At 34.2% G+C, this 22331-nt stretch overlaps 3 protein-coding genes across 5 annotated transcripts; all 3 read left to right on the top strand.

The window, feature by feature from the left end:
* Positions 1–5397: 5397 nt before the first annotated feature.
* Positions 5398–9680, top strand: LOC110707887. Its single transcript, XM_021885963.1, has 2 exons — positions 5398–6138; positions 8124–9680. The coding sequence occupies exon 2, from the start codon at positions 8147–8149 to the stop codon at positions 9164–9166; it is 1020 nt and encodes a 339-aa protein (XP_021741655.1). The 5' UTR covers positions 5398–6138; positions 8124–8146; the 3' UTR covers positions 9167–9680.
* Positions 9681–10291: 611 nt separating this feature from the next.
* LOC110707886 (pentatricopeptide repeat-containing protein At1g19720-like) lies at positions 10292–16031 on the top strand. Of its 2 annotated transcripts, XR_002508607.1 has the most exons (3): positions 10292–10819; positions 11523–14586; positions 15703–16030. XR_002508607.1 is itself a non-coding variant. In XM_021885961.1 (2 exons), the coding sequence occupies exon 2, from the start codon at positions 11640–11642 to the stop codon at positions 13884–13886; it is 2247 nt and encodes a 748-aa protein (XP_021741653.1). In that variant the 5' UTR covers positions 10292–10819; positions 11523–11639; the 3' UTR covers positions 13887–16031. The 2 variants fall into 2 exon arrangements, 1 of the variants encoding a protein (XP_021741653.1); XM_021885961.1 differs by having other exon boundaries at positions 11523–16031.
* Positions 16032–17012: 981 nt separating this feature from the next.
* On the top strand, positions 17013–21939 carry LOC110707885 (deSI-like protein At4g17486). 2 transcript variants are annotated; one of them, XM_021885960.1, is made up of 4 exons: positions 17013–17726; positions 19205–19492; positions 20931–21011; positions 21397–21939. In XM_021885960.1, exons 1-4 carry the CDS (start codon positions 17588–17590, stop codon positions 21528–21530), a joined length of 642 nt encoding a protein of 213 aa, XP_021741652.1. In that variant the 5' UTR covers positions 17013–17587; the 3' UTR covers positions 21531–21939. The 2 variants fall into 2 exon arrangements, with proteins under 2 accessions (XP_021741652.1, XP_021741651.1); XM_021885959.1 differs by having other exon boundaries at positions 17026–17726; positions 21394–21939.
* Positions 21940–22331: the final 392 nt, after the last annotated feature.

Raw genomic sequence — 22331 nt, 5'->3', positions numbered from 1 at the left:
CGCTAATCTCTCAAATGACCCTTCATCCCTCCAAATACTAGACCACATACATTAGTTGTATTCAATTAACTAAACTGATCAAAGTCCAAGTTTGGATTTAATTCTCTTACATTGTTGACTTTTTTGTTTTATTAGATTATCTATTCTCCTAACTCTAGTAACCTACTAATTAGAGAATTTATTCCATTAGTCATTTGCAAATGGTTTACAATTCTTGATCATCCATCTTTCTTTACAACTTTTAGATAAATAGTAAAGGAAATAAGCGCCTCTAATATCATTCCTCATAAAGTCATAAAAGCCGAGCTTTGATTTTAAATAGTAAAGAAATGCATTCCAGGGTATAGCAAATAAGTAAAAAGGATATTGTTATCAATTTAGAAGACTCGTCTTGATATATACTTTAATTTATCAAAAGATATTATTACTCGTATTTTTATTAGGTAAGTCATATCATTATATTCACAAATATTATTAATACAGTACAAATTGTATATTAATAAGCATGAAACTACAAATGATGCAAGTATTACGGCAAGTAAAGTCAAGCAAACGTGGATTCTTATCAATTAAATAATGTTATCCAAGAAGCAAAAGAAAGCAACAGTAAGGTGATAAACCAGAAAATACAATCAATAAGATAATTTCCTCATGTGAGGGTTTTGAGGTATATAGAATCTATATCATAACAAAATAAAAGCTTGATGTCTAGTTGGTCGGGAACATAACAAAACTATGAAAAGATTGATAGTTTATCTAGAATTCTAGAATCAACATCAATAGATAAAGTTCCTTGGTACATGAATGTGTAATCTAGTGAAGGTTCAATGCAATCAATCTCTTTACCTACCTCTTTTAATCTTAAAAGTTTAGGTGAGTAATTTTTATGCTTTATAAATTAATTAAAAAATTAGGTTTAACTATTTTGAACAATTTTTTTTTTTTTTTAACGAACCCATTAAAAAGGGAAATATTTAAAGAAATCAAATATCTCTCAAATATATTATGAAAAACCGAGGAACTTATACTAGTATATCATTTGACATGTCAAGTTAATATATGTTGGAACATGAGTCATTGTTCGACAAATTGGGCATTGGATGCAATATAAACATGGATTTCCAATGCAACTTAAGAGAGTTTTTTTTTTTTTTTTTTTCGCCAGCGAATTTTTTGGTGTTTAGAAAAAAAAAATTCAAACAATGTCAGTCCTAAGCCTCGAACCCAGGACCTATTGACCTCAAGTAGTTTTGGCTCCTTTTTATCTCAATATAAAAAAATCTAGGATTTTTCTAAGCTATGCCCCTAAGGTAGTCGAGTTTCTAAGGTGTACCCATGCTTTTTCAAATTTCTAAGTTGTGCCCCTCAACTCACTACCATTAATGAATGATACCCTCCTTGGGATTTCCACGTCACCTAAAGTTAACTATAAATTTAATAAAAAGATGATAAAAGGTAAGGAAATGATAGGAGAAAGAAATCTTAGCCACCGCAACCCTAATAACGAAAACTGAAGCCAAGAAATCACACTCTCAATTAACTTTTAAACAACTAATAAGGGTACATTTTAGTATGATAAGTAATTGAAGGGCACGGCTTAGAAACTTGAAAAAGCATGGGTACACCTTAGAAACTCGACTACCTTAGGGGTATAGCTAAGAAAAACCCAAAAATCTATAAATATTAGGCTTTGAATCTAAGGTACTTGGGCATCCCATATTCTAGATGGGTCATTTTAGCAAGTCTTTAAATTGGTATTATTTGGGCTTCAAAAGTAATGATGGTCTTCAATAAATTGGGCTTAATTAGTTTTATTGGGCCAAATTAACTGTACTATCATTAAAACTTCAGTCCACAAAAGTAGACTTCGCTACTGATTTGTACTTCTATCTTGATAGCTACTTTTTCACCTTTGATAATTGCTTTTCTTCTCCCTGCCTGCCTGCTTGAGTTTTAATGAAATTCTGATAAGCAGTTTGTATGAAAGTTTGATGCATTTCGAGTAAATTTCACGACCATATGATATACATGTAATCTTCGCCTTAGGGAGCACTTAACTAGGTACTCAGTAGATAGCTAGGCTGCTATATTCTTCTCATTATTGTTTCCAAAACACTTCTTATCAACGTGCTCTTATGATCAACGTAACTCTAAGTTAAAGTAACACTGCAACCTGAGATCGCTACTAGAGAGGTACTGGTTGTTTAGTCCTAATTAAGTGCATGCCGACCATCTTACTCTGAGAGCTAAAGAATTGCGCGCCATTGCAGCTACATGGATGAATATTAAGTTAAAAAACAGAAATAAATAAATCTATAATGCACCACTAAGGTGTTGGAGTAAAGAGAGTAAAAATCATGTTTTTTTGGTTGATTTGTGATCTTTCTAAAGCTTGATCAGTTTACTCCACAAGTAGGTTGTGGCCTACCATGTTTGCCCACAAGTGGGTTGTGGAGTAGACTTTTTCATGTCTAGTAGCTCTCTAGTAGCGATCTCAGGTTGCAGTGTTACTTTAACTCCCCTCACTATGTGATTGTTTATGATGATTAATCTTCACCTTTATTCTGATTAATTCACTTGTTGGAGAGGTTACATTTGCCTTTTTATCTTCCTTGCATAGTTTATATATTGCTTGGAACTCTTTCACAAATATAATATACACGTGCTACATAAATAAGATTATCATCCAAACACATAAAGCTAAACAAATTCCTATTTTTAGGCATAAGTTTGACTCCAACCTCTCATCCAAAAGTGCCTTTGTATGAGAGTGGTGTGTTAACCTTAGGGAAAGTGCCGGCGAATACAATTGAGCACCTCGGTTGCGCCGGAATTTCGTTTTTAAGTCGGTGATTTGCATCACGACACACCATATTTATTCCATTGATTATAAGATCAACTTTTCGATTGTATTGTTTATTCATTTCTCACAGTCTTGAAAATACCTTATTTTACAACATAAGGGTGTGTATGGTCTGATAAAAAATATTTTCATGTAAAATGATTTTTCCATTTTCCCCTCAATTTTCCTTTCTATGATTTGTGATACTTGATATCTCCGTAGATGTCGTAGTTTACAATATCAAGTTCAGAGGGGAGAAGGCACTTGAGATACAGCTTTCAGCCATCTGGTGCCAAAGTCTTCTCAAATTGTCTTGACTCTTGAGAGGTTTAGCTTGAAGTAACACTACTTTTGTAGTAACATGTAAGTATGTAACTATGTAAATATGAAATGCGTACTTAAAGGGGGCATTTGGTTCGGATAATGGAAATGGAATAGAAAGGAAACAAATAAGAGGGGAGAAAAGAATTATTTAACTATTACCTTTTCATTTGTTTGGTTTAACCGGTATTTAATTTGTTAAAAGGAGGTAAGGGTATTTGTTACCCTAAGTTTTTGAGAGGTAACAAATGAGAGGAGGGTAAGGGTATTTGTTACTCTAAGTTTTTAGAGGTAATAAATGAGGGGTAACCATTACCCTTAGGTAATGGTAATTGTTATCATGCCTTCTAACCAAACACATGATAACGATATCGGCTTAATCGAATCTGTTTCCAATCCAAAAAATACACTAACCAAACGCCTCCTTAGTAAAAATTGGCCATTTTAATAGACACCTTGTGCAATGGTGCTCATCCATGTAATAAGCAAATCTTTGGATTGTGGAGTATTTGGCCCTCCAGTATTTGGGCCATAGAATCCATTCACTCCTTGGGCCTTTTTGCACCCAAAAACTAAGGGTTCGATTTTATTTGCATTTTTTTAAAAAAAAAATCCTCGTTTTATTCATAAGTTATCTTTACGATCTTAAAATTACAATAATTCTTTCCGAGGTTTGAAAAATAAAATAGTCCACTAACTTTGAAAATACAATTTTGATAGAGAGACTAACCATAAAACTAAAATTTAATAATTTATGGTGCATTGATAAAATTATTTTTTTTTTTTTTTTTATTTTTTAGCAAAGTAAATGTTAAAGGTGAATTAACTTCAAGAGCTACATTTTACAGTAGTATTTTACAAACATTTTGATAAATAATGTTTTGTTCTTCAATTCCTTGGTTGGTTGAAATTAGTGACTTTCAAGGATATTAGGAGCTTTTCCAAAGCTTTTTAACTCATAAAACTAAATTCCAAATACGGATTTAAAAAAAAAAAAAAAACACACATATTGCCCATGCCTCGAGACAAATTAACTTCAATCTTTGAAATGACTAAATACATTAAACTTAACTTAGGTGTCGTTTGGTTGGCGAAATTCCTAGGAATTAAAATTCTTTTGTGTTGTTTGGTTGATTAATTCATGAGAAGTACGAATTTCTAGGAAATTCCACTTTCCACAAAATAGAGGAATTTAATTACCTAGAGAAACATAGATAACTAGAACTTCCCATGGGAATATAAATTTAGCATTTCTTAGGAATTTCAATTAAATGAATATATGAATTTCTAATAAATTTACAATTCCTACATTTAATCAAATGAACCATTAATTTATATGTTCAAATCTCTTTTTTTTTTACAAAAAAAAAAAAAAAAAAAAAAAAAAATTAAAAAAACACCGTGAAACTAAGAGAACATGATATTGTTTTAATTTGATAAGATACGAGTAAACAAATTATAAACATACTTGAATACAACACGATTAGACTCTACTTAAATTGAGTTATTCGTCGTCCAAATTTATACTCACTCCGAATTTTTGAAGAGATTCGTTTTGACTTTTTGCATTATTTACTCAATCCACTATGACTAATGTTAGTAATTTATACATAAGAAAAAAATATAACTTTGTAGGTACTTGATTCATTTGTTATAATTTTTACTGATTGATAATTATAGATTTTATTAGTCAAAATTTTACATTGCCATATACACTCTAGAGAAATGTTTTACTTAATAAAATAAAGACGAAGAGAATACAAGTCTTAACAAAAAAAAAAAAAAAAAGCAGTCTTCAACCCAATTTGAATGAATTCAAGTCAAAGACCATTCTCAGCAGTGAGGAAAAAAAAACCTCTCAATCTCTCTCTACCCACTTTCTCACTCCTCCCATACAATTTCTCTCATCAAATGTTTTTTTCACCACAGCAATGAGGAGAAAAAAAAACCTCTCATCACTTTCTCCTCCACTATTTTTTAATTTATTTTTTAATTACGTTTAAAAATAATTTAATAAAAATTTATAATTACGTTTAAAAATATTAATAATACTAAATGGAAATTTTTTTTATAAGAAATAATTATAATAATAATAATAACAAGAAGAAATTGGGAAAATATGTTAATTTCTCTAATTTATGGGTTTTTTTGAAAGTATATCAAAATGCATGTCTATTTATAGAGAAAAAAATTTTATGGTCGTTGGTGAATTTTTTTTTTTTTTTAAAAAATAATTACAACGGTTATATTTCAAATACAAAATATAACCGTTGTAAAAAAACAACAAAAGCAGTGGGGGCCACATGTTACTGTTCATCACCAAAAGCCCTCAACTCTTGAGGGTTTTTATTTTCACTCATCGGTGAGTGTTTTTTCACTCACTGATGTAGTGTTCGGATTTTTTTTTTACACCCTTATTTTTACTCGTGAGGGCTTTTCTCCTCACTGCTGGGAGTGCTCAAATGCTCAAATTGCCAATATCATTTGTAAGTGAAAAAAAAAAAAAAAAAAACATTAACCAAACTAGTGAACTACCAAAGCAATAGCGCGTGATACCCACACACAAAGAAAACCGAGACAGTAATGATTAAAGTTACATTTACGCGCCGCCGACTTTGTAAGCAAACATGCATTTTCATTTTTACCCCAAAATCTCTTTTAAATTTCAAAAAATATAAATAAATAAAAACCACTAATTCCACGTCAGCAATAAAAAAAAGTTGCATATAAATAAGACGGCCTAAAACTCTCATCCAATTTTAAGGCGTCAAGTTTCTCTCTCTAACATCCCTCTTCTCTCTCTTCTTTCTCTCTGATTACAGAGTTTTCGAAGCAGTGAAACCCAGCATCACACCTACCTACCAGTAGAAGAACAAGAAGAATTCAAAGATCATCAATTTATTTAATTTCGGATTTCAAATCGTCGATCGTTTACCCTAGTTCATTCAATTTTATCGACATCTTAGCTATTTCTGGTAATAATTTTTTATTCCGATGAAAACCCTAAATTTTAATTGGACCAATTTTACCCACCTTCTTTTTTGATTGATTCTTGTGTTTTTGTTTACGAATCGAATTTTGTGTTTTGGGGATCTTGGTTTTGTTATTAGGGTTTTGATTTTGGTGGGATTTGTTGGGTTTTTTGTGTAAAGGTTGAATTGCTTGGTTCGGTTGTTGTCAGTTTGAGGCGGCGGAAATTTGCTGTTGTTGATTGAGTTTTTTGGTGCATTGTTTCAAATGTACGAACTGTAATTGCCTGTTGGATTGAATTATTTTTATGGGTTTGATATTTCATGGTTTATGATTGGGTGAATTCGAGGTTGGTTCAGCAAGAAACCCAGATGAATTGTTAAATTGGGGTTAAAGATTCAAGCTTTATGTTGTATTTGAAATATTCCTAGGTAGATTTGCTGTTAGGTATTTAGGATTTTGTTAAAGTAGGTTGTCATTTGCTTTGATACAGTTGTTTACTGTTAGTTATGCATTGAGGCTCTACTTGCTGACTCATATGCTGGAAATTGAAGCTGTTTCCGCATCATACAATGTGTATTAGGCAAAAAGGCCTAATTAAAATGACGGTGATTCCATTTCAAACACAGATTGGAGAACATAGAACTGGTTGGTTTTGCGATATGGACACCGGTGTTTTATTCATCAAGGAAGCAATGTTTGTGCGAGAATGTATGTTACTCTGGCTTTACATGAAAGGTTATGAGAACAATTTTTCATGGACTGTTCAGAATCATATGGTCAAACATAACTATATACCATTGGTTTGCTTATGACAGCAGCAACAACCATGTATGGATCATTCTCTGAGTTGGGCTGGTAAAGGTAAATTGTGTTCAAAGCCGTGTATACTGAAAGATCACATGGGAAGACGCGTATACTAGTCGTCTGATTTATGTCTTAGTGCAAATTCTCAGGTGGAGTGTATCGTTGTATCTATGTAGTATTAGCATGGAAGCTGTAGTTTGGAATGCTTGTCAGTGGAATACTCAGAAGGTGCAGATAATGGAATTACTCTGGGTTAAGCAGCAGACACTTGGTATTAAATATACTCTTGGTCTGTCATACCATCTCTAATTTCTTTAAGTTTCTTCTCCTATGATATGAGCTAAGGTTTTAGGGTGAAAGTTGAGGTATGCTGGTTCATTCATTTGGAGAACGTTACAGATGTCTGCATTTGGAGAATTCAACTCCCATTGATCCATTTCACAGGGATGTTCATGGTGTTGTATATCTTTGGAAGAGAAGCTAACAGTTACTAGTATGTATGTATGTATGTATGTCAATTGGTATCTGCTAGAAGAGACCAATGTGTTCTACTTGTGAATGGAATGATGGAAATTTTATTCATTTTGATTTCTTGTTTTGATCATGTATCTGCAAGGCATGGTGATAAATGCTGTATTTTGCTGCTTTATTACTTTCATATTGCAGTGTTATTTAAAATTAAAGATTAATGGAATAGAATGTACTGGTTAGTTTATCATCCAGCTGTGGGTTTTTAAGCTGGAAAGAGTTCTTTCTTCATTGCATCACTAAGCTTAGTCTCCTTTTTCTTTTACCCTGATATGGCGTGGTGGAATGATATGCAGATATGCTCATCAATTTGATTATACTAACTAAGATTGCTTGATTTTTGATCATTTATTTTTGAACAATCTTGCAATACTTAATACAATCTATCATTATGCAACATGACAACATCATGGTTTTGCTTTGCTCATTTTCGGGTTCCTCTTGTTGGAATTTGGGAACATCATGTAATGGAAATTCACGAAAATATGAATGTTACCCTTCATAAAAAGAAGTAACCTCATCTCAGATCAAATCATTGAATTGGTCTCATATACTCATATAGTCATTCTAGACTTAGCTTGTTACTTGTTGGTGTCCTATACTTGAGTATTTGGGTTCACTTATCAGTTGCTTATGAATTTTCTGTGTGATCTAGGTATCAAACTGCAGTATATCAACATGCCTAAGGCAAGAAGAGATCGTTCTGTCTCTTTTGAGAGATCTAGAAAGTCACCTGTTCCTTGCAGCTCGAGTTTGTCTTGTGAAACTAAGGCCAAAAGTCCTCCAGCAACAGTGGAGGACTTGAAAGAATGGGAGGATGCCAGATGCGCCGTTTGTATGGAGCATCCTCACAATGCTGTGCTTCTCATTTGTTCGGCATATGACAAGGGTTGTCGCCCATACATGTGTGATACCAGCTATCGACACTCCAATTGCCTAGATCAATTTCGCAAGTCTTTCACAGAAGCTTCAGCAGAAACGCTGACAGAAGAAGGAATTCAGCCTCCCGTGCAGTCATCAGACATTGTGGCCGTTGAAACTGTGGTGACCTCGCAGGACGAAGGGAAATCCCAAGGTTCTGTTGCTGCAGAGATTGCTAGCATGCATAAACTTCAGCAGAAGCTTGTTTGCCCTCTATGTCGTGGACAAATTAGTGGGTGGATTGTGGCAGAGTCAGCTCGTGATTTTATGAATGCCAAGATTCGAAGCTGTGCCTGTGAGACTTGTGAGTTTAGTGGCAATTACACTGATCTGAGAAAGCATGCAAGGGTAGAGCATCCATTAGTGAGACCTTCTGAGGCTGATCCTGAGAGGCAGAGAAATTGGAGAAGACTTGAGAGGCAAAGGGATATAGGTGATGTGCTCAGTACAATCCAATCTTCCTTTATGGAAGATCAAGATGAAGATGCCAATCTTCAGATGGATGAGCGTGGTTGGATCACCATATTTTTCCTCTTTCGGGTTTGGCGTCCTTCATCTAGTCCCAGGAGCAGCAGTAGTTGGTCTGGTACCTCCAGGTCTCGAACCCGAGCACAACAGGGTACTAGGAGGAGATCGTCTGCTAGGTTATGGGGAGAGAGCCTTGAGGCTGAAACAGGGTCTGCTTCCGTAGAGGATGAGGATTCCTCTGATGACGGCTCAGTCCCTTGGAGGCGTCGTGTGAGAAGACGTCTCCCCACCCCGGACGACGAATCTTGAGTGCCTTACTAGAGTTACTTTACTGTAAGAGAACTGGACTTGGGCATATCTTTCTTGCTGAATATCTTTGTTGCAGTTTGGCATGTGTCTTAGTTTAAAATCGTCAACTTTCTCAGGCATTTGGGGGAATTCAGGGATAGTATCAGTGGCTAATAGGAAGCTGCAGAACTTGGAGATAAAATCGCTTGGGCAGTTCCTTTGCTTCACTTTTAGATTGGTTCAGAACTGTACTGAAGAATTTCTTTGATACTCGTAGAATATATGCTGGTTTATCATTGTATCACATATAAAATGAGCGGGGTTGTAATTTTCTTCTCGAAAATGTACCAATTTGAAAACGATACTAATTTTTGTACCTCTATGGTTTGCAGTGCAATTGCAATCCTTGTTTCTCTCCCTTATTTCGCACTTAAATTTCTCCCCCAAATTCATTTGTTGTTATTTATAATAGAATATCTAGGTACCTGTGTGTATATTTTATCTTTGAATAATGAAGCAAATATTATGTTGTCAATCTTTTCTATGGAGGAATCAGCTCTTGTTCTCTTTCAAAGAAGTTGCCATGTCTAAAAGTCTCATCTAATTATTGAATTAAGTTGTTTCTGTATCTATATATGGAATCCAATTTTTTATTGCTCAAATTACTAAGAAAGGCTAGAGTATACTGAACATGAAGTATATTATCTCTAATGAATACGTTTATGAATCCTATGTTAGAAACATTTTGGTTCTGTTCACCTCCCCAAGTCCCCATAGATTCTTTTAATGGTGAATTGTGAAGTCATTCTTACTTATAAGAACATTTTTTTGTCGATAATAAACTAGTTTAACATCGTAATAAAATCTTCCTCTTTATTCGGGATTTTATCCTAGATTTCAAGTCTTGAATTCTTGAGTACGACCCTCAAGACTTTAACTAATTAAATCATCCACTTATTATATATAATATAAGTATGTATGCCCTTTTATTTATGAGACGCTGAAAACTATGTTTTTTTTTTTTTTTTTTTGAAACAAACTATGCTTTTCTTTAAACTAATAGCAATCTTGTATTAAATTTTGGTCTTATATTCTCTCGAAACAAACCAAAATTAGAAATCATAGATTATTAAAGAAAGGTAAGAAAAAAAATACTACTAAAAACTTTATTTATATCAGGTTAGGTTAGTCAAGTCTAGATTTAACATTTAATTTAGAAATTGTTACTCGTTCTCGTAACAAATGTAGTTTTCTGAACATAAAACACCATATTTCTCCTTAATGTTTTTTTTTTTTTTTTTTTTTTTTTTTTTTTTTTTTTTTTTTTTTTTTTTTACAAAAGAAATTTAGAAAATGTGTCCTTAATGTTAGTTTAACCACATTTTCTAAATTTTTTATGTAAAAAAAAAAAAAAAAAAGCAAAGATATTTACTGTATAATGGATTTGGAGCCTATATTCTGGTGAGTAAATAAAATTCCCAAAGTCCCTTATCCTCTCGTACCCTCACTCAACTCTCTCTCTGTCTTTCCACTGAGCAACCACCACACCCGTTTTCTTCCGGGTCAGAAGACCACTTTTCTGACGGGGTCGGACTGCTGCTCCACCAAGCCCAACACCGGCCCACCTGCAACTCCACCCGACCCACCGCGGCTATACCAAAATCCTCTGTTCAGGTAAATTCTTTCGTTGCTTCACTCTTTCGTTTTTTTTGGTAATTAATTATCATGTTGGCAACTTCAAATATATTTTCTTTAGAATTTTGTTTGTAATTAGTTGAAATGCTTGGGTAGTTAAATTGTTGATTACCAGCTTAGTTGGTGAATTGATTGATTTTGTGATTAATTTTCAAGGTGAATTAGTTACTAAATTGTTTTCCAAGTTTAATTTTTTTTTGATGTATAGGATAATTGTTAATTGAAAGTTTTGAACATTATTGCTGGGTATTTTTTAAATATTATGTGTTTCTACTAATTTTGGATGATGGTATTATACATTGCTTCTTACTGAAATTGTGATTTTTTTTAATGTTGGTTATTGCATAGAAGACGAAAGCGAGATGATGATAATGTTTTTCTGTGTCTGATATCCTAGAGCGTACCCGTACTAATGCACGGAAATATATCCCAGTATACAAAGAAACTAAGAAAGACTTATCTTGTCAGTAGTAATGGAAGTTATGGGGAGATTGTTGTTAGCACCAGATTCTTGGTTTGTTTAAATGACAAAAATTGTTGTATGTGATTTTCTTATAATGATGTTTAATTGCGTGTAATTATCCTTTGATTATGGCTGTTGTCTTCAATGATATGACATTATATTGAATTTTAGGGTAGCATGTACATATTAACTTTCTGACCTCCAATATGAATTTTTTAGATCCTCTATTGGCCGAGAGTCCCAGAGATGCAATGATGCTTACTTGGTTGAATACATATAACCTCTCGGTGAGCCTGCTTGAACCTACCTTGGTTCCTATGGTATAAAACTTCAAACATGGAAGTTTTTTGCCACCACTCTCTTTCTCTATCGGCTAATTTTCCAAAGTTTTTCCCTACAATGTCCGCTACTGGATTACTTACTTCCATTCCATTTCATAACACTCCTTTCCTGAATTTATTTCCATGTAAGCTCAATTTAGTGCAAAATTTTAAAGCTGAGGCTGCAGCAACTCATAATGTGGGTCTTAAGGACTTACCACACCGTAAAAACTACTTATTGTCAAGAATCCAACATGCTAATGATTTTGTTAACTCCAATCATCAAGCTGTGGAAGATGAGGTTGTTGAATGTTTTGCTCTCCTTAACCAAATAAACAGAAATAGTAGTGGGACTAACAACAATTCTTCCACTTGTAAACAAGTCCATGGACGTCTTGTCAAAGTGGGTGCTTTAAAGGCTGATTCTTTCACAGGGAATATGCTAGTGGTGGCCTACTCAAAGAGTTTAGAGTTGTTAAGTGATGCTATCAGGCTGTTTGATGAAATTCCAAGGAGAACTGTATCCGCGCATGCTGCTTTGATAAGCTCATTCTGTCGATTCGAGAAATGGATTGATCTTTTCTTGGCTCTTGGGATGATGATAAATGATGGCATGTTACCTGACAGATATCTTATACCAACTATCTTAAAAGCTTCTTCTGTAATGGGAGTGGAAAACATTGGTAAAATGGTTCATGGATATGCCATTAGGAGGGGGCTTGATGAAGATGTTGTTGTTGGGAATGCTCTTATTGATATGTATACAAATTGTGGGGGATTGAGATTGTCAAAGAGTGTTTTTGACACAATGAACTCAAGGGACGTGGTTTCTTGGACTGCCCTCATTGTTGCTTATATGGTTCATGGTCTTCTTGACAAGGCAATGGACATATTTTGCAAGATGGAGTTGGAAGGTGTGGAAGCCGACTTGATTTCTTGGAATGCCCTTGTCTCAGGCCTTGCCATGAATGGGGAGATTGAAATGGCTTTTAGAAGTCTAGAAGAGATGCAAAGAAAAGGGGTTAGGCCACAAGAGAACACTTGGAATGGAATTATCTCAGGCTGCATTCAGAATGGATTTTATGGAGATGCTTTAGATGCATTTGTTAAAATGTTTCGGACTTCCTTGATCCCTAATGTTGTGACAGTCTCCAGCATTCTACCAGCTTGTGCTAGCTTGAAAGATCTAAATTTGGGAAAAGCAATTCATGGATACATTATTAAACTTGGTCTTCATGGCGATTCTCATGTTGATGGGTCATTAATTGGTATGTATTGGAAAAATGGAAGGATTGATGATGCAGAAAATATTTTCGTCAGGATAATGCACAAAAGTACTTTCGTATGCAATGAGATGGTTGCAGCTTACATGAGTGATGGAAATGTGGAATCAGCTCAAAGCCTTTTTATGTCAATGAAAGACTCTGGTCCAAAACCTGATGTTATTACTTATAACACTATGCTTGCTGCCTGTTTCGGGCATGGAAGAATTGAGGACATTTTCAAACTGTTGTATGAAATGCCTGAAATGGGTTTGTTACCAAATGTTGTTACATTCAACATTTTAGTATCTGGCTATCAGCAAGCTGGCATGAGTCATGAAGCTCTGAGATTGTTCCAGGCCATGCAATCACCTCATAGTGTCAGCTTTCTTCCTCAGATAATGGAAAATTCGATTGAACCAAATACTGTAACTGTTACTGGTGCCCTTGCAGCTTGTGCTAATTTAGGTTCATGGCGCCATGGGAAGGAACTTCATGCTTATATTGTCAGAAAAGGGCTTGACTCTAATATTTTTGTATCAAGCTCACTGGTTGATATGTATGCAAAATGCAATGATATAAACTCAGCAACAGATGTTTTTTGGCGAACAAATAACAGGAATACAGTTACATGGAACATATTGATTGCAGGTTACATCAACAGTAGTTTGGAGCACGAGGCATTCAGACTCTTTGATAGAATGCTTAAAGAAGGGGTTGAACCAAGCCCTATTACTTATATGATACTCATTCCTGCCTGTGGAGAAACAGGGGCTCTTAGATTAGGGAGAGAAATCTATGGATACCTTCTGAAGAATCAGTTTGATCAGTCTGATGATTACCTTGCAAGACCTTTGATAAATATGTATGATAACGGTGGCAGGGAGGCCAAACGGGTACTTGACTTCAAACTACAATTTAAGAGCACATTTAAATATGATAATCTAATGAAATACATTCATTATACTTCTTTTGTACCTATTTCTATAGGACCTTTCTAAGAAATATTGGAGCTGCTTAAAAAATAGTATTACATGTTACCCAAGTATAATATCTATAGTGGAAACATTAGACTTTTATACATTATAGCTCTAACTTTTTGCGTGCTTGTGTTGTACGGAGTAAGAAAATTGATGATGTGGATGGCCTACCAAGCATTTTTGTTCAGGAATGTCCACAACTACAAGACATTAGTGATGGAAATTTGAGATGAGAGAGAGAAGGATACTTGTTCCATCAATGGTTATGGGAGGGAAAGAAGGGAAGAAACTTGAGGAAATGATACCACTCCAACATTAAATTTGCTAAGCTAGCATTCTGTAAAGTGCCAGTGCTTTAGCAAAGGTGGTGTGTCATTTCAACATTTTTCTTGAAGCATTGGCGTGGCATACTAAGCTCCTAACTAGTTATGTTGCTAGTGCCCCTATATTTTCTATGAGCAGGCCAGAATTTCCATAATGGTCATGCATGAAAGTATGTAAGAATAATTCAGACAAAATATGGAAAGTTTATGTATGTTCAGTGTGTGCAAATATCTCTAATCCAATTTGAAGAAGCTTCATTGATTCCTCTAGTATTTCTTCAAGTTCAAAGAACATAAGGAGTTGCTTGCTTTGGAATTCTCTATGATTTTAACTAAAGCAAAGGATTAGTGAGTTAGATGTGAAGAACTAGTGTTATTGCCCTTGGCTCAGCATACAGGTTAGTTGTCGTTTCTTGATGTTGTCATTGAATTAGAATTCTGTAATGCTGTATGGTATGTTTATTTGACGTGTCTCTTTATACATGCACTTTAATCCAAGACATTCTCTTGATGAGTTGATGTATATAATTGTAGCCCATGGTAAACTATTGAGGTGCTAAATAGTAAATACCAGTGTAGTTTTGCATTATATGGGCCATTCTTTATTAAAACTCTACTGAAGGCTATTTTAATATAAGCTGTAATGGTAGCTTTTTGGTATCATTTGTGATGTTGCTTGTGCTTATATTATCAATGGAATGCATGTTTAACTGTAGCATTTTAAAAAAAAATAATGGTTTAATAATTATTATGCGAATTATAACTAGTGTAACAAGTGTTTACCAAAGTCTTAGTTTGTGTTTGTCTAATGATGCTATTAGTGGTATTTCATTGATGCAATTTACAATGTTTACTAGATGAAGATATGAAGCATCATTATTCCATCAATACTGAATATATGAAGTTCCAATTATTCTGCTGACCAAAGTATCATTACCAATGTCGACATCCTTTGGTTGTGGAATATATGAACTAAATTTGTAAATGTGCAAGATTGAGAAATTGTTGATAATAAAGTAGGACATGTTTTATGCAAGCGATGAATTAGTTTTTCTGTGGAAGGGAAGCTTCCTTGTGACTGTTACATTGGAAGGAATTTATCCTTCTGCAGCATCTGCCCTGAACAGCATAGCTTGTGAACTGCCTGTGGAACAGAGTTTTCAATTTACTATACTGCTATAGATACGGTCGATGGTCTTTGGCGTAGCTGCTGCCTTGTGTTTTTGCTACAGCTGTAACTGCCTGCTTTATTATTTCTGTAGAAGTTGCTAGTACATCTGTAGCAAGTGTTGCTGCTCTCTAGCTTCTTTCAGTGTTGTTTCTTGGAGCTGCACCAGCTACAACAGCATAGCTTACATGCTTTTTTCATCGTTGTTTGATGGTTCCAACTTCCAAATATATTTATGCTTTGCATCTGTTGTTGTCGTCGTTTTTTTTTTTTTTTTTTTTTTTTTTGCTTACTCTAAATTCTTTTCCATTCTGCTTCTGTATATAAATGGAATGGACTTCACCAGATATCATTCGAGCTGTTGAGAATCGAAAGGTTTGACCTTGCAGCACAAAGCTATCCTCTCTTTTCCATTGAAAAGAAATGATCACAGCATCACAGACTTGCAGAAGCGGCATCTCATACTACAGCATTTCATTACACGGTGCTTCATGGATATTACAGCGAGATTGACATTGAAAAAAAAAAAAAAACGCTGTACTGTCATTTTAATTCAATAGCTTTTGAATTTGATCAATTTGTTAATCTCTATTTAATGAACTCATATGCCCCCCAAAATTACATTTAGCAATTAATATATATGGCTTGCAGTTGCGACTTGTTTCTGTATTTCTTTTATAATGTACTTGGTCACCCAAAAGGTTTGACTAGAGAATTGGTGGGAAAAATGTGGTCTAAGAATCTCTGAAAACCCAGTGTTTTTTAATTGGAAAAAAAGAAGTTGACTTTCATTGTATCAATTGATAAAACCATTCTTCTCTAGAAAACATTCTTATTTGAAGAAAGTGCCTAGAAAAGGCTTTATTTTTAATCTCCAAGTTTTTTTATCTAAATAAATCTTGGCCTAAGTTAAATTATTAATATTTTTGACCTAAGTATTAGATTTAATTTTGCCACCATTGGATATACTATTTCCTGGAAATTAATATTTTACTCAAGTAGAGAATAGCATATAAAATATTGCTTACATTGTTAGAGATACTATATTAGGCAATTGATACTTGATGTCATCTTTTGTCATGTATTCAATGCAACATATGTTACAAGTATAGTTTTTATTTTTTTTTATTTTTTTATTTTTAATCACTACAAATATGTCAAATTTGATTATCATATCAGTTTGCTTATTGTCATAGTTGATATATTTGACCAAATTTCAACTTCCATATAAATATAATACTCCCATGACAATATTAGGTTACTTTTATCCAACTTGACTCATTCAAGTTGAAGGGATATGATGACTAATGCCAACAAAGACTAAATTAGTAAATTCTAATGCACATTTTTATACAAAATCAAAGTATCAAGAATCTCATCATAGTTGAGCTGTTTTATATGCATGTAAACTCATATGGTGACATGGTGTAACAAAATTTAATTCATGTGAAACTAAACTCTATATTTATTTATTTATTTAGAAGGGGACCTTAAACTAAGACTGTCTATTCACTTATGAATTTCTCCGTATTTTGATTAATTAATATTTAAATAACTCATTTTACTTATAAAATATCAGGATCACCAAATTTATATATGTGGCTGACCTACCGTGTGGCCGGGGTTACTCGAGATACTCGGTCAGAGATTATTTAAGGGGTTTGGTCAGAGGTTACTCGGTCAGGAATTACTTAAGGGGTTTGGTCAGGGGTTACTCGAGAGATTACTCGGTAAGGGGTTACTTGAGTACTCGGTCAGGAGTAACTCGAGTAATTCCGACCACACGGTGTGGCTTACACAGAAAAATCCCCTGTTAAAATATAATGACTAGTTTTGAGTGAGATATTAGAGATTCAAACCTCTATCCCTTCAATATTTTCGACCAAATCCACCAACGAACATAATTGAAAATCATTCTTTTTTTGTTTTTTTTTTTGTTTTTGTTTAAATATTTGGTTTTCCAACCACGTTCAAATATTCCTATAAAATTTGACTGGAGGCCCCAAAATTGCCTGTTTCTCCCTTCTTTTTCTCTCTCATCCACACACAACAGCAGGGCTGATCTCAGAAGCTTTGCTTTGTTACTGGGTTGCTGGGGATTTGTCAAAATCCTCATCACCTGAAAACAAAGTTTTGTTCTTGAAAAGAGGGTTTCAGTATTTTCTGAGGATTTTTTTTTTTTAAAAAAAAAAAAAAAAAACTAATTGGGAAAAAAGGGGGAAATTCAAAAAATGGGTAATGAAGAATCATCAACGGCTAAAAATGACGGAGGAATTGAAACCCAGGTGGTATTGAATGTGTATGACCTAACCCCTCTTAATCATTACACCTACTGCTTCGGTTTTGGGATTTTTCATTCCGGCATTGAAGGTTATTTCTTGTAACTTTTGCTATTATTATCTAACAATTTCTTGATTTTTATAAATTTTGTTGCACTCTATTTTTGTTGAATTGATTGATTATTTATGTGTGTGATCTGGGTTCTTTCCATTTGATCTGGGTTGTTTCTCTACATCAATATGGTAATTGTTAGGTTATTGTTTGATTAGGGTCTTAATTTGGTGTTTTGTAAAATTGGTATTGTAAGTTGTTTAAACTCTTCCTGTTATTCTGTCAAATACTTAAAGGATCTCAGTATTCTATAACCATCTGCACTTGTGTAGTGATATAACCGAGCTCGGAAATATAAACCATATAGCTAAGAGGAACCTTGAACTAGAATAGAAGATTAATAAGTACATATTTTGTGGTAGTCCCATTAGACAGTACGTCTTTCTTGGTGTATGAGCATAGAAACTTATCGGAGTTATAATGATGTTCTCTGAAATAATCTAATGTTGGTGATATTGTGGGATGGCACCATTTGATGATAGTTCTGAATTTTTTGAAGGAGTCAAGAGAGTTGTGTGTCTATGCTGGTTACTATGGACTGTTATCAGTTACCAGAAATTTCTTATTAGTGAGTGTGTTTTTCTATATTGTTATCATCCCATCATTCTCAATTCAAGATTTGTTACTTCTATTCCTTTGTTTTGACTGTAAAGTTTGGTGCACATTGATCTTGTGTCGGAACATAAGGCTTCAAGCTAGATTTATAGGGATTTTAAAAGAAAAAATGCTTAGGTACTAATTGCTCTTTTTTTAATGGTCTAAATTCACTATTAGATGATTTTGTCTTGGACATTGTGTTTTCTAGTTTTCATTGATTTATACCAGTGTGCTTCAATGCCTTTGTGGCTATAGGCTAGGGTAATTTTTGCTAAGGCAAATCACTACTGATGCACCTTAGGGCACTCCAGCTTCTTGAGACACAAACAATGGATCTTTTAGGTGCCTATTTAAATTAATGTAGCTTTTTAAGTCTTTTGTTGACAAAAATAACTCATGAATCTCCATAATTTTACACTTGAATCTTGGCATCACATAAGGGCTATAACACCATTCATTATGGTGGTAATGTTTTTGTATGTTAACATTCAATGGTGATGGTTAAGGTCGTCCATTTTTCTTGTTTTATGTAGCTTTTAAGTAAATGCACTTTGTTAACCCATGCAATTACTTAGTGATGGAAGGAGTATGTAATTTTATATCATGGTATAACTGATGTCTTTATTATGGAAAGATCAGCATTAGGCCAGTAGTAGCTTCTTTTTTCTTTTTTTTTTTTGTGTGTGTGTGTGTGTGTGGTGGAAAAGGGGTATAAATTGCTATTTTTTTCCCCGTTTTTGGAATCATGCACCTCACTTTGCCTCAGCAAAGACAGATCTTTATGTCTTCTAAGACATTGATTGAGAGTTTCCTTTAACTTCCTCAAAATCAATTCTCATTTATGCATCTTATATAAACAGTCCATGGCATGGAGTATGGATTTGGGGCCCATGATTTTCCGGCTAGTGGGGTTTTTGAAGTAGAACCAAGGAGCTGTCCAGGTTTTATTTACAGATGTTCTATCTCATTAGGCCGGACGAGTATGTCCCAACCAGAGTTTCAGCATTTCGTTGAGCGAGTTGCTTCTGAGTACCATGGAGATACTTATCATCTCATCACCAAAAATTGTAATCATTTCACAGATGACCTTTCCTTTAAATTGACTGGCAAAAATATCCCTGGATGGGTCAACCGTCTTGCCCGAACTGGTATGCCCTGCACTTTCTATATATTTCTGGGTTTTTTTTTTTTTTTTTTTTTTTTTTTTTTTTTTTTAAATTACACCATTTCTTTTCTTGGTTTCCATTGAGTTCTTTTCACCATCAGTAAGTGTAGTTTCATATAAACAATTATAGAGACTTGATATCTTGAAAATATAGGGTGTGGCTAATCTAACAAGTCCTACATGATATTATTTTATTTTGTAATAAGTATAGTATGTATCTAATTGAGAGATAAGGTCAAAATTCAGAGAAATTAATTTTGACCATGAAAAGAGAAATAGTCCAACCAAAAAAACAGAGAAAGTATTTGGTTCACTGGTCTTGTTCTTATAATTTTGGACAAAGCATTTCAAGTTGGAAAGTACTCATGTAGCTGCTGAAAGTTCCTTCATGCATGTTTTCTGATCTGTCCTTCACACATATGTTATATGAAGTACAAAAAATTTTGTCCTCCAAGAAAGCCCTGTTTGAAGGGCATATCATGTTCCCATGTTCTATGTTTGAACAACTGGCTACTATACCCTGTATCATTTTGTTTAAGAATTAAACTTGATTTCTCTTGTATCACAATAAGATTTTAGTGGTATTTGATTGATGTGGGGGAATTTTGGACATGTGCTGTTTAGTTGTTCCAGTTGTTTTTTTTTAAAAAGTGGCCAACAAGTTTCATTTGACTTAGCAGCTAGCAATATGGAATGAGTAATGTGACAAGTGATATAGAGTAAATATATATTTGGCTGTTTCATAGCTTTACATGCTGAAGTTTTGGTGTTTTCTGATTTTCCCATATATTGCTGTAACAACATGAACTACCATTGAGCCTTGATCCACCAGGTGATGGACCCAATAGTATCCTTGCCCTCAAGAAGTATAGTAGAATAGAGCCTTTTATTTTCAACTTTGGTGCTGAAGTTTTTTGGGATGGGTCTTGGGAGTTTAAACCAAAAGGAAACTACTTTTGAAAGCCGTTCCAGCTAAATAACATGTTATTGGTATTATTGTGCCATATTTTGGATGATCCTTTCTGTTATCATCTGAGTATTTGATAGATAAATCTCTCACATAATTCTCTGTTCTTCTTACTGCTTCCACCCCAAATTTATACTCCTGGTTTGCTTTGGCGGAAATTAAGGTAAAAATAGTGGGCTGACCCGTTTGCAATATGTGATTAAAAAAGTTGAACTGGATAGAGAGAGTGTTGGACTGACTAATATGGTAAATATGAAGATTACTTTGGGACTGAAGGAATTTTTGACTTTTTGCTGCTATGAAGAGTAGTGCCACCTGCCTGAGGTAGGACGGTAGGAGCCTCACTAGAGGGGTGGGGTAATGGTCATATTTGGGATGAGCTTTGCACCTTCTACTCTTTAGAGAACAATCAAGTCTGAAAATGGCTAATAAAATGCAATTTTTTGGATTTCAGGTGCTGTTTGTAGCTGTCTGCTTCCCGAGAGCCTGCAAACAACAACTATTAAACAGTCGCCCGAGTATCATGATTGCATAGGTATGTACTAAAGCAACATTGTTTGTTCTTCTCTTGTAATAGTAATAGCTTCGTGGATTAATAGTTTAATACTACTCCCTTCATCCCTAGATAATAGGCCACATTTGTTTGGAATCTTTTTGTGAAATATAGCTACAATACCATAATTATGTTTTCACTATGTAAATATTTACATCTCCACCCAATGTTGTCTTTCTTTTAAATACTTGTAACTCTTATAAAGTTATCACTAAGAGTAATATGTGAAAGTTCAAATTTTAATGTACTAAATTTAAATAGTGCCCTGTTAGATTGGGATGAACTGAATTAGAATTGTGGCCTTTATTTTTGGTTTGGCGGTATGTTTATATGTACTTGAGCTTATGGTTTAATATGAATTCAGAAGATGGAATGGAATCATCCTCGGTAGACAGTCCTCGTGAGCACACTGAAAGCGAAGATACTGATCAAGATAAAATTCTGCTGCTATCACCAAAACCTGGATGTAATGATGTTGCTTTTATCAGGGAAGCAGAATAACAGAGGTGCAATTTGTTAGTTTCTTAGAAGACTGCTTGCTTGAATTTTCAATAGACGAAGTTCTGGCTAGCAGAGAGACATCTACTTGAGGAGCTCTCCATTTCCGTAGTCCCCACGAATTACCTCCATTTTTTGTATATTTTGGCCTCACCTTCTTGTTGGAATTAGTGAGTTGTATCATTGTGATTGCATTCTCAGCTCATGTTAGTCCTTAGCCAAAAGTTAAGGTTTTGCATAAAGTTGGTGTAATTGTTATTATATTGCCCTGAGGGCTTTCTGAACTTTTACCAATCTGTGATCGCATAATGATGTCAACCCGTTTTTGTGTATGAGCTTGAATTCTTACACAAGCAAAGAGACAATTGAACTTCGTCTTACACAAGCAAAGAGACAAATTATCGATCTTGAAGTATTATTTATCAATGATTAGAGATTAGATAGCTAAAGCTACAATGGAGGAGTTTAAGGGTTGCAAGTATGAAGTGAAAGTATATCTATCTACTTTTATCATTAGAAGTATATCCTAGTCCCTGTATTTCTGTCTTATCATTAGAAGTATATCCTAGTCACTGAATCATAATTGTTTTACTTCAATTATTCTCTAATATCTTCATTAAAGTGCAACTGATTTCAATCTCACTAATACTATTCCATAATGGCACAAGTATTGTGGTACCGTAGTTGAATCATGCAAGTTCCTGAATCATTGTTTCCACCCTTCACAACCCTCTCAAAAACTGGCAAGTAACAACCACCCTAATATGGAGGCAGCATTCGTCTAGAATCATGAAATTAAACGGG

This window comes from Chenopodium quinoa, unplaced genomic scaffold (assembly GCF_001683475.1).
Source record: "Chenopodium quinoa cultivar QQ74 unplaced genomic scaffold, ASM168347v1, whole genome shotgun sequence".
Lineage (NCBI taxonomy): Eukaryota > Viridiplantae > Streptophyta > Magnoliopsida > Caryophyllales > Amaranthaceae > Chenopodium > Chenopodium quinoa.
The sequence above is the reverse complement of the archived record's forward strand: the minus strand, read 5'-3'. Positions and strand labels throughout refer to the sequence as shown.

Excerpts from the sequence above, each read along its gene's own strand:
- LOC110707887 (XM_021885963.1), top strand. The coding sequence starts at position 8,147 with ATGCCTAAGGCAAGAAGAGATCGTTCTGTCTCTTTTGAGAGATCTAGA.
- LOC110707886 (XM_021885961.1), top strand. The coding sequence starts at position 11,640 with ATGGAAGTTTTTTGCCACCACTCTCTTTCTCTATCGGCTAATTTTCCA.
- LOC110707885 (XM_021885959.1), top strand. The coding sequence starts at position 17,588 with ATGGGTAATGAAGAATCATCAACGGCTAAAAATGACGGAGGAATTGAA. Across the intron at positions 17,727-19,204 it reads TTTTCATTCCGGCATTGAAG|TCCATGGCATGGAGTATGGA; the intron begins GTTATTTCTTGT and ends TTATATAAACAG. Across the intron at positions 21,012-21,393 it reads CGAGTATCATGATTGCATAG|AAGATGGAATGGAATCATCC; the intron begins GTATGTACTAAA and ends ATATGAATTCAG.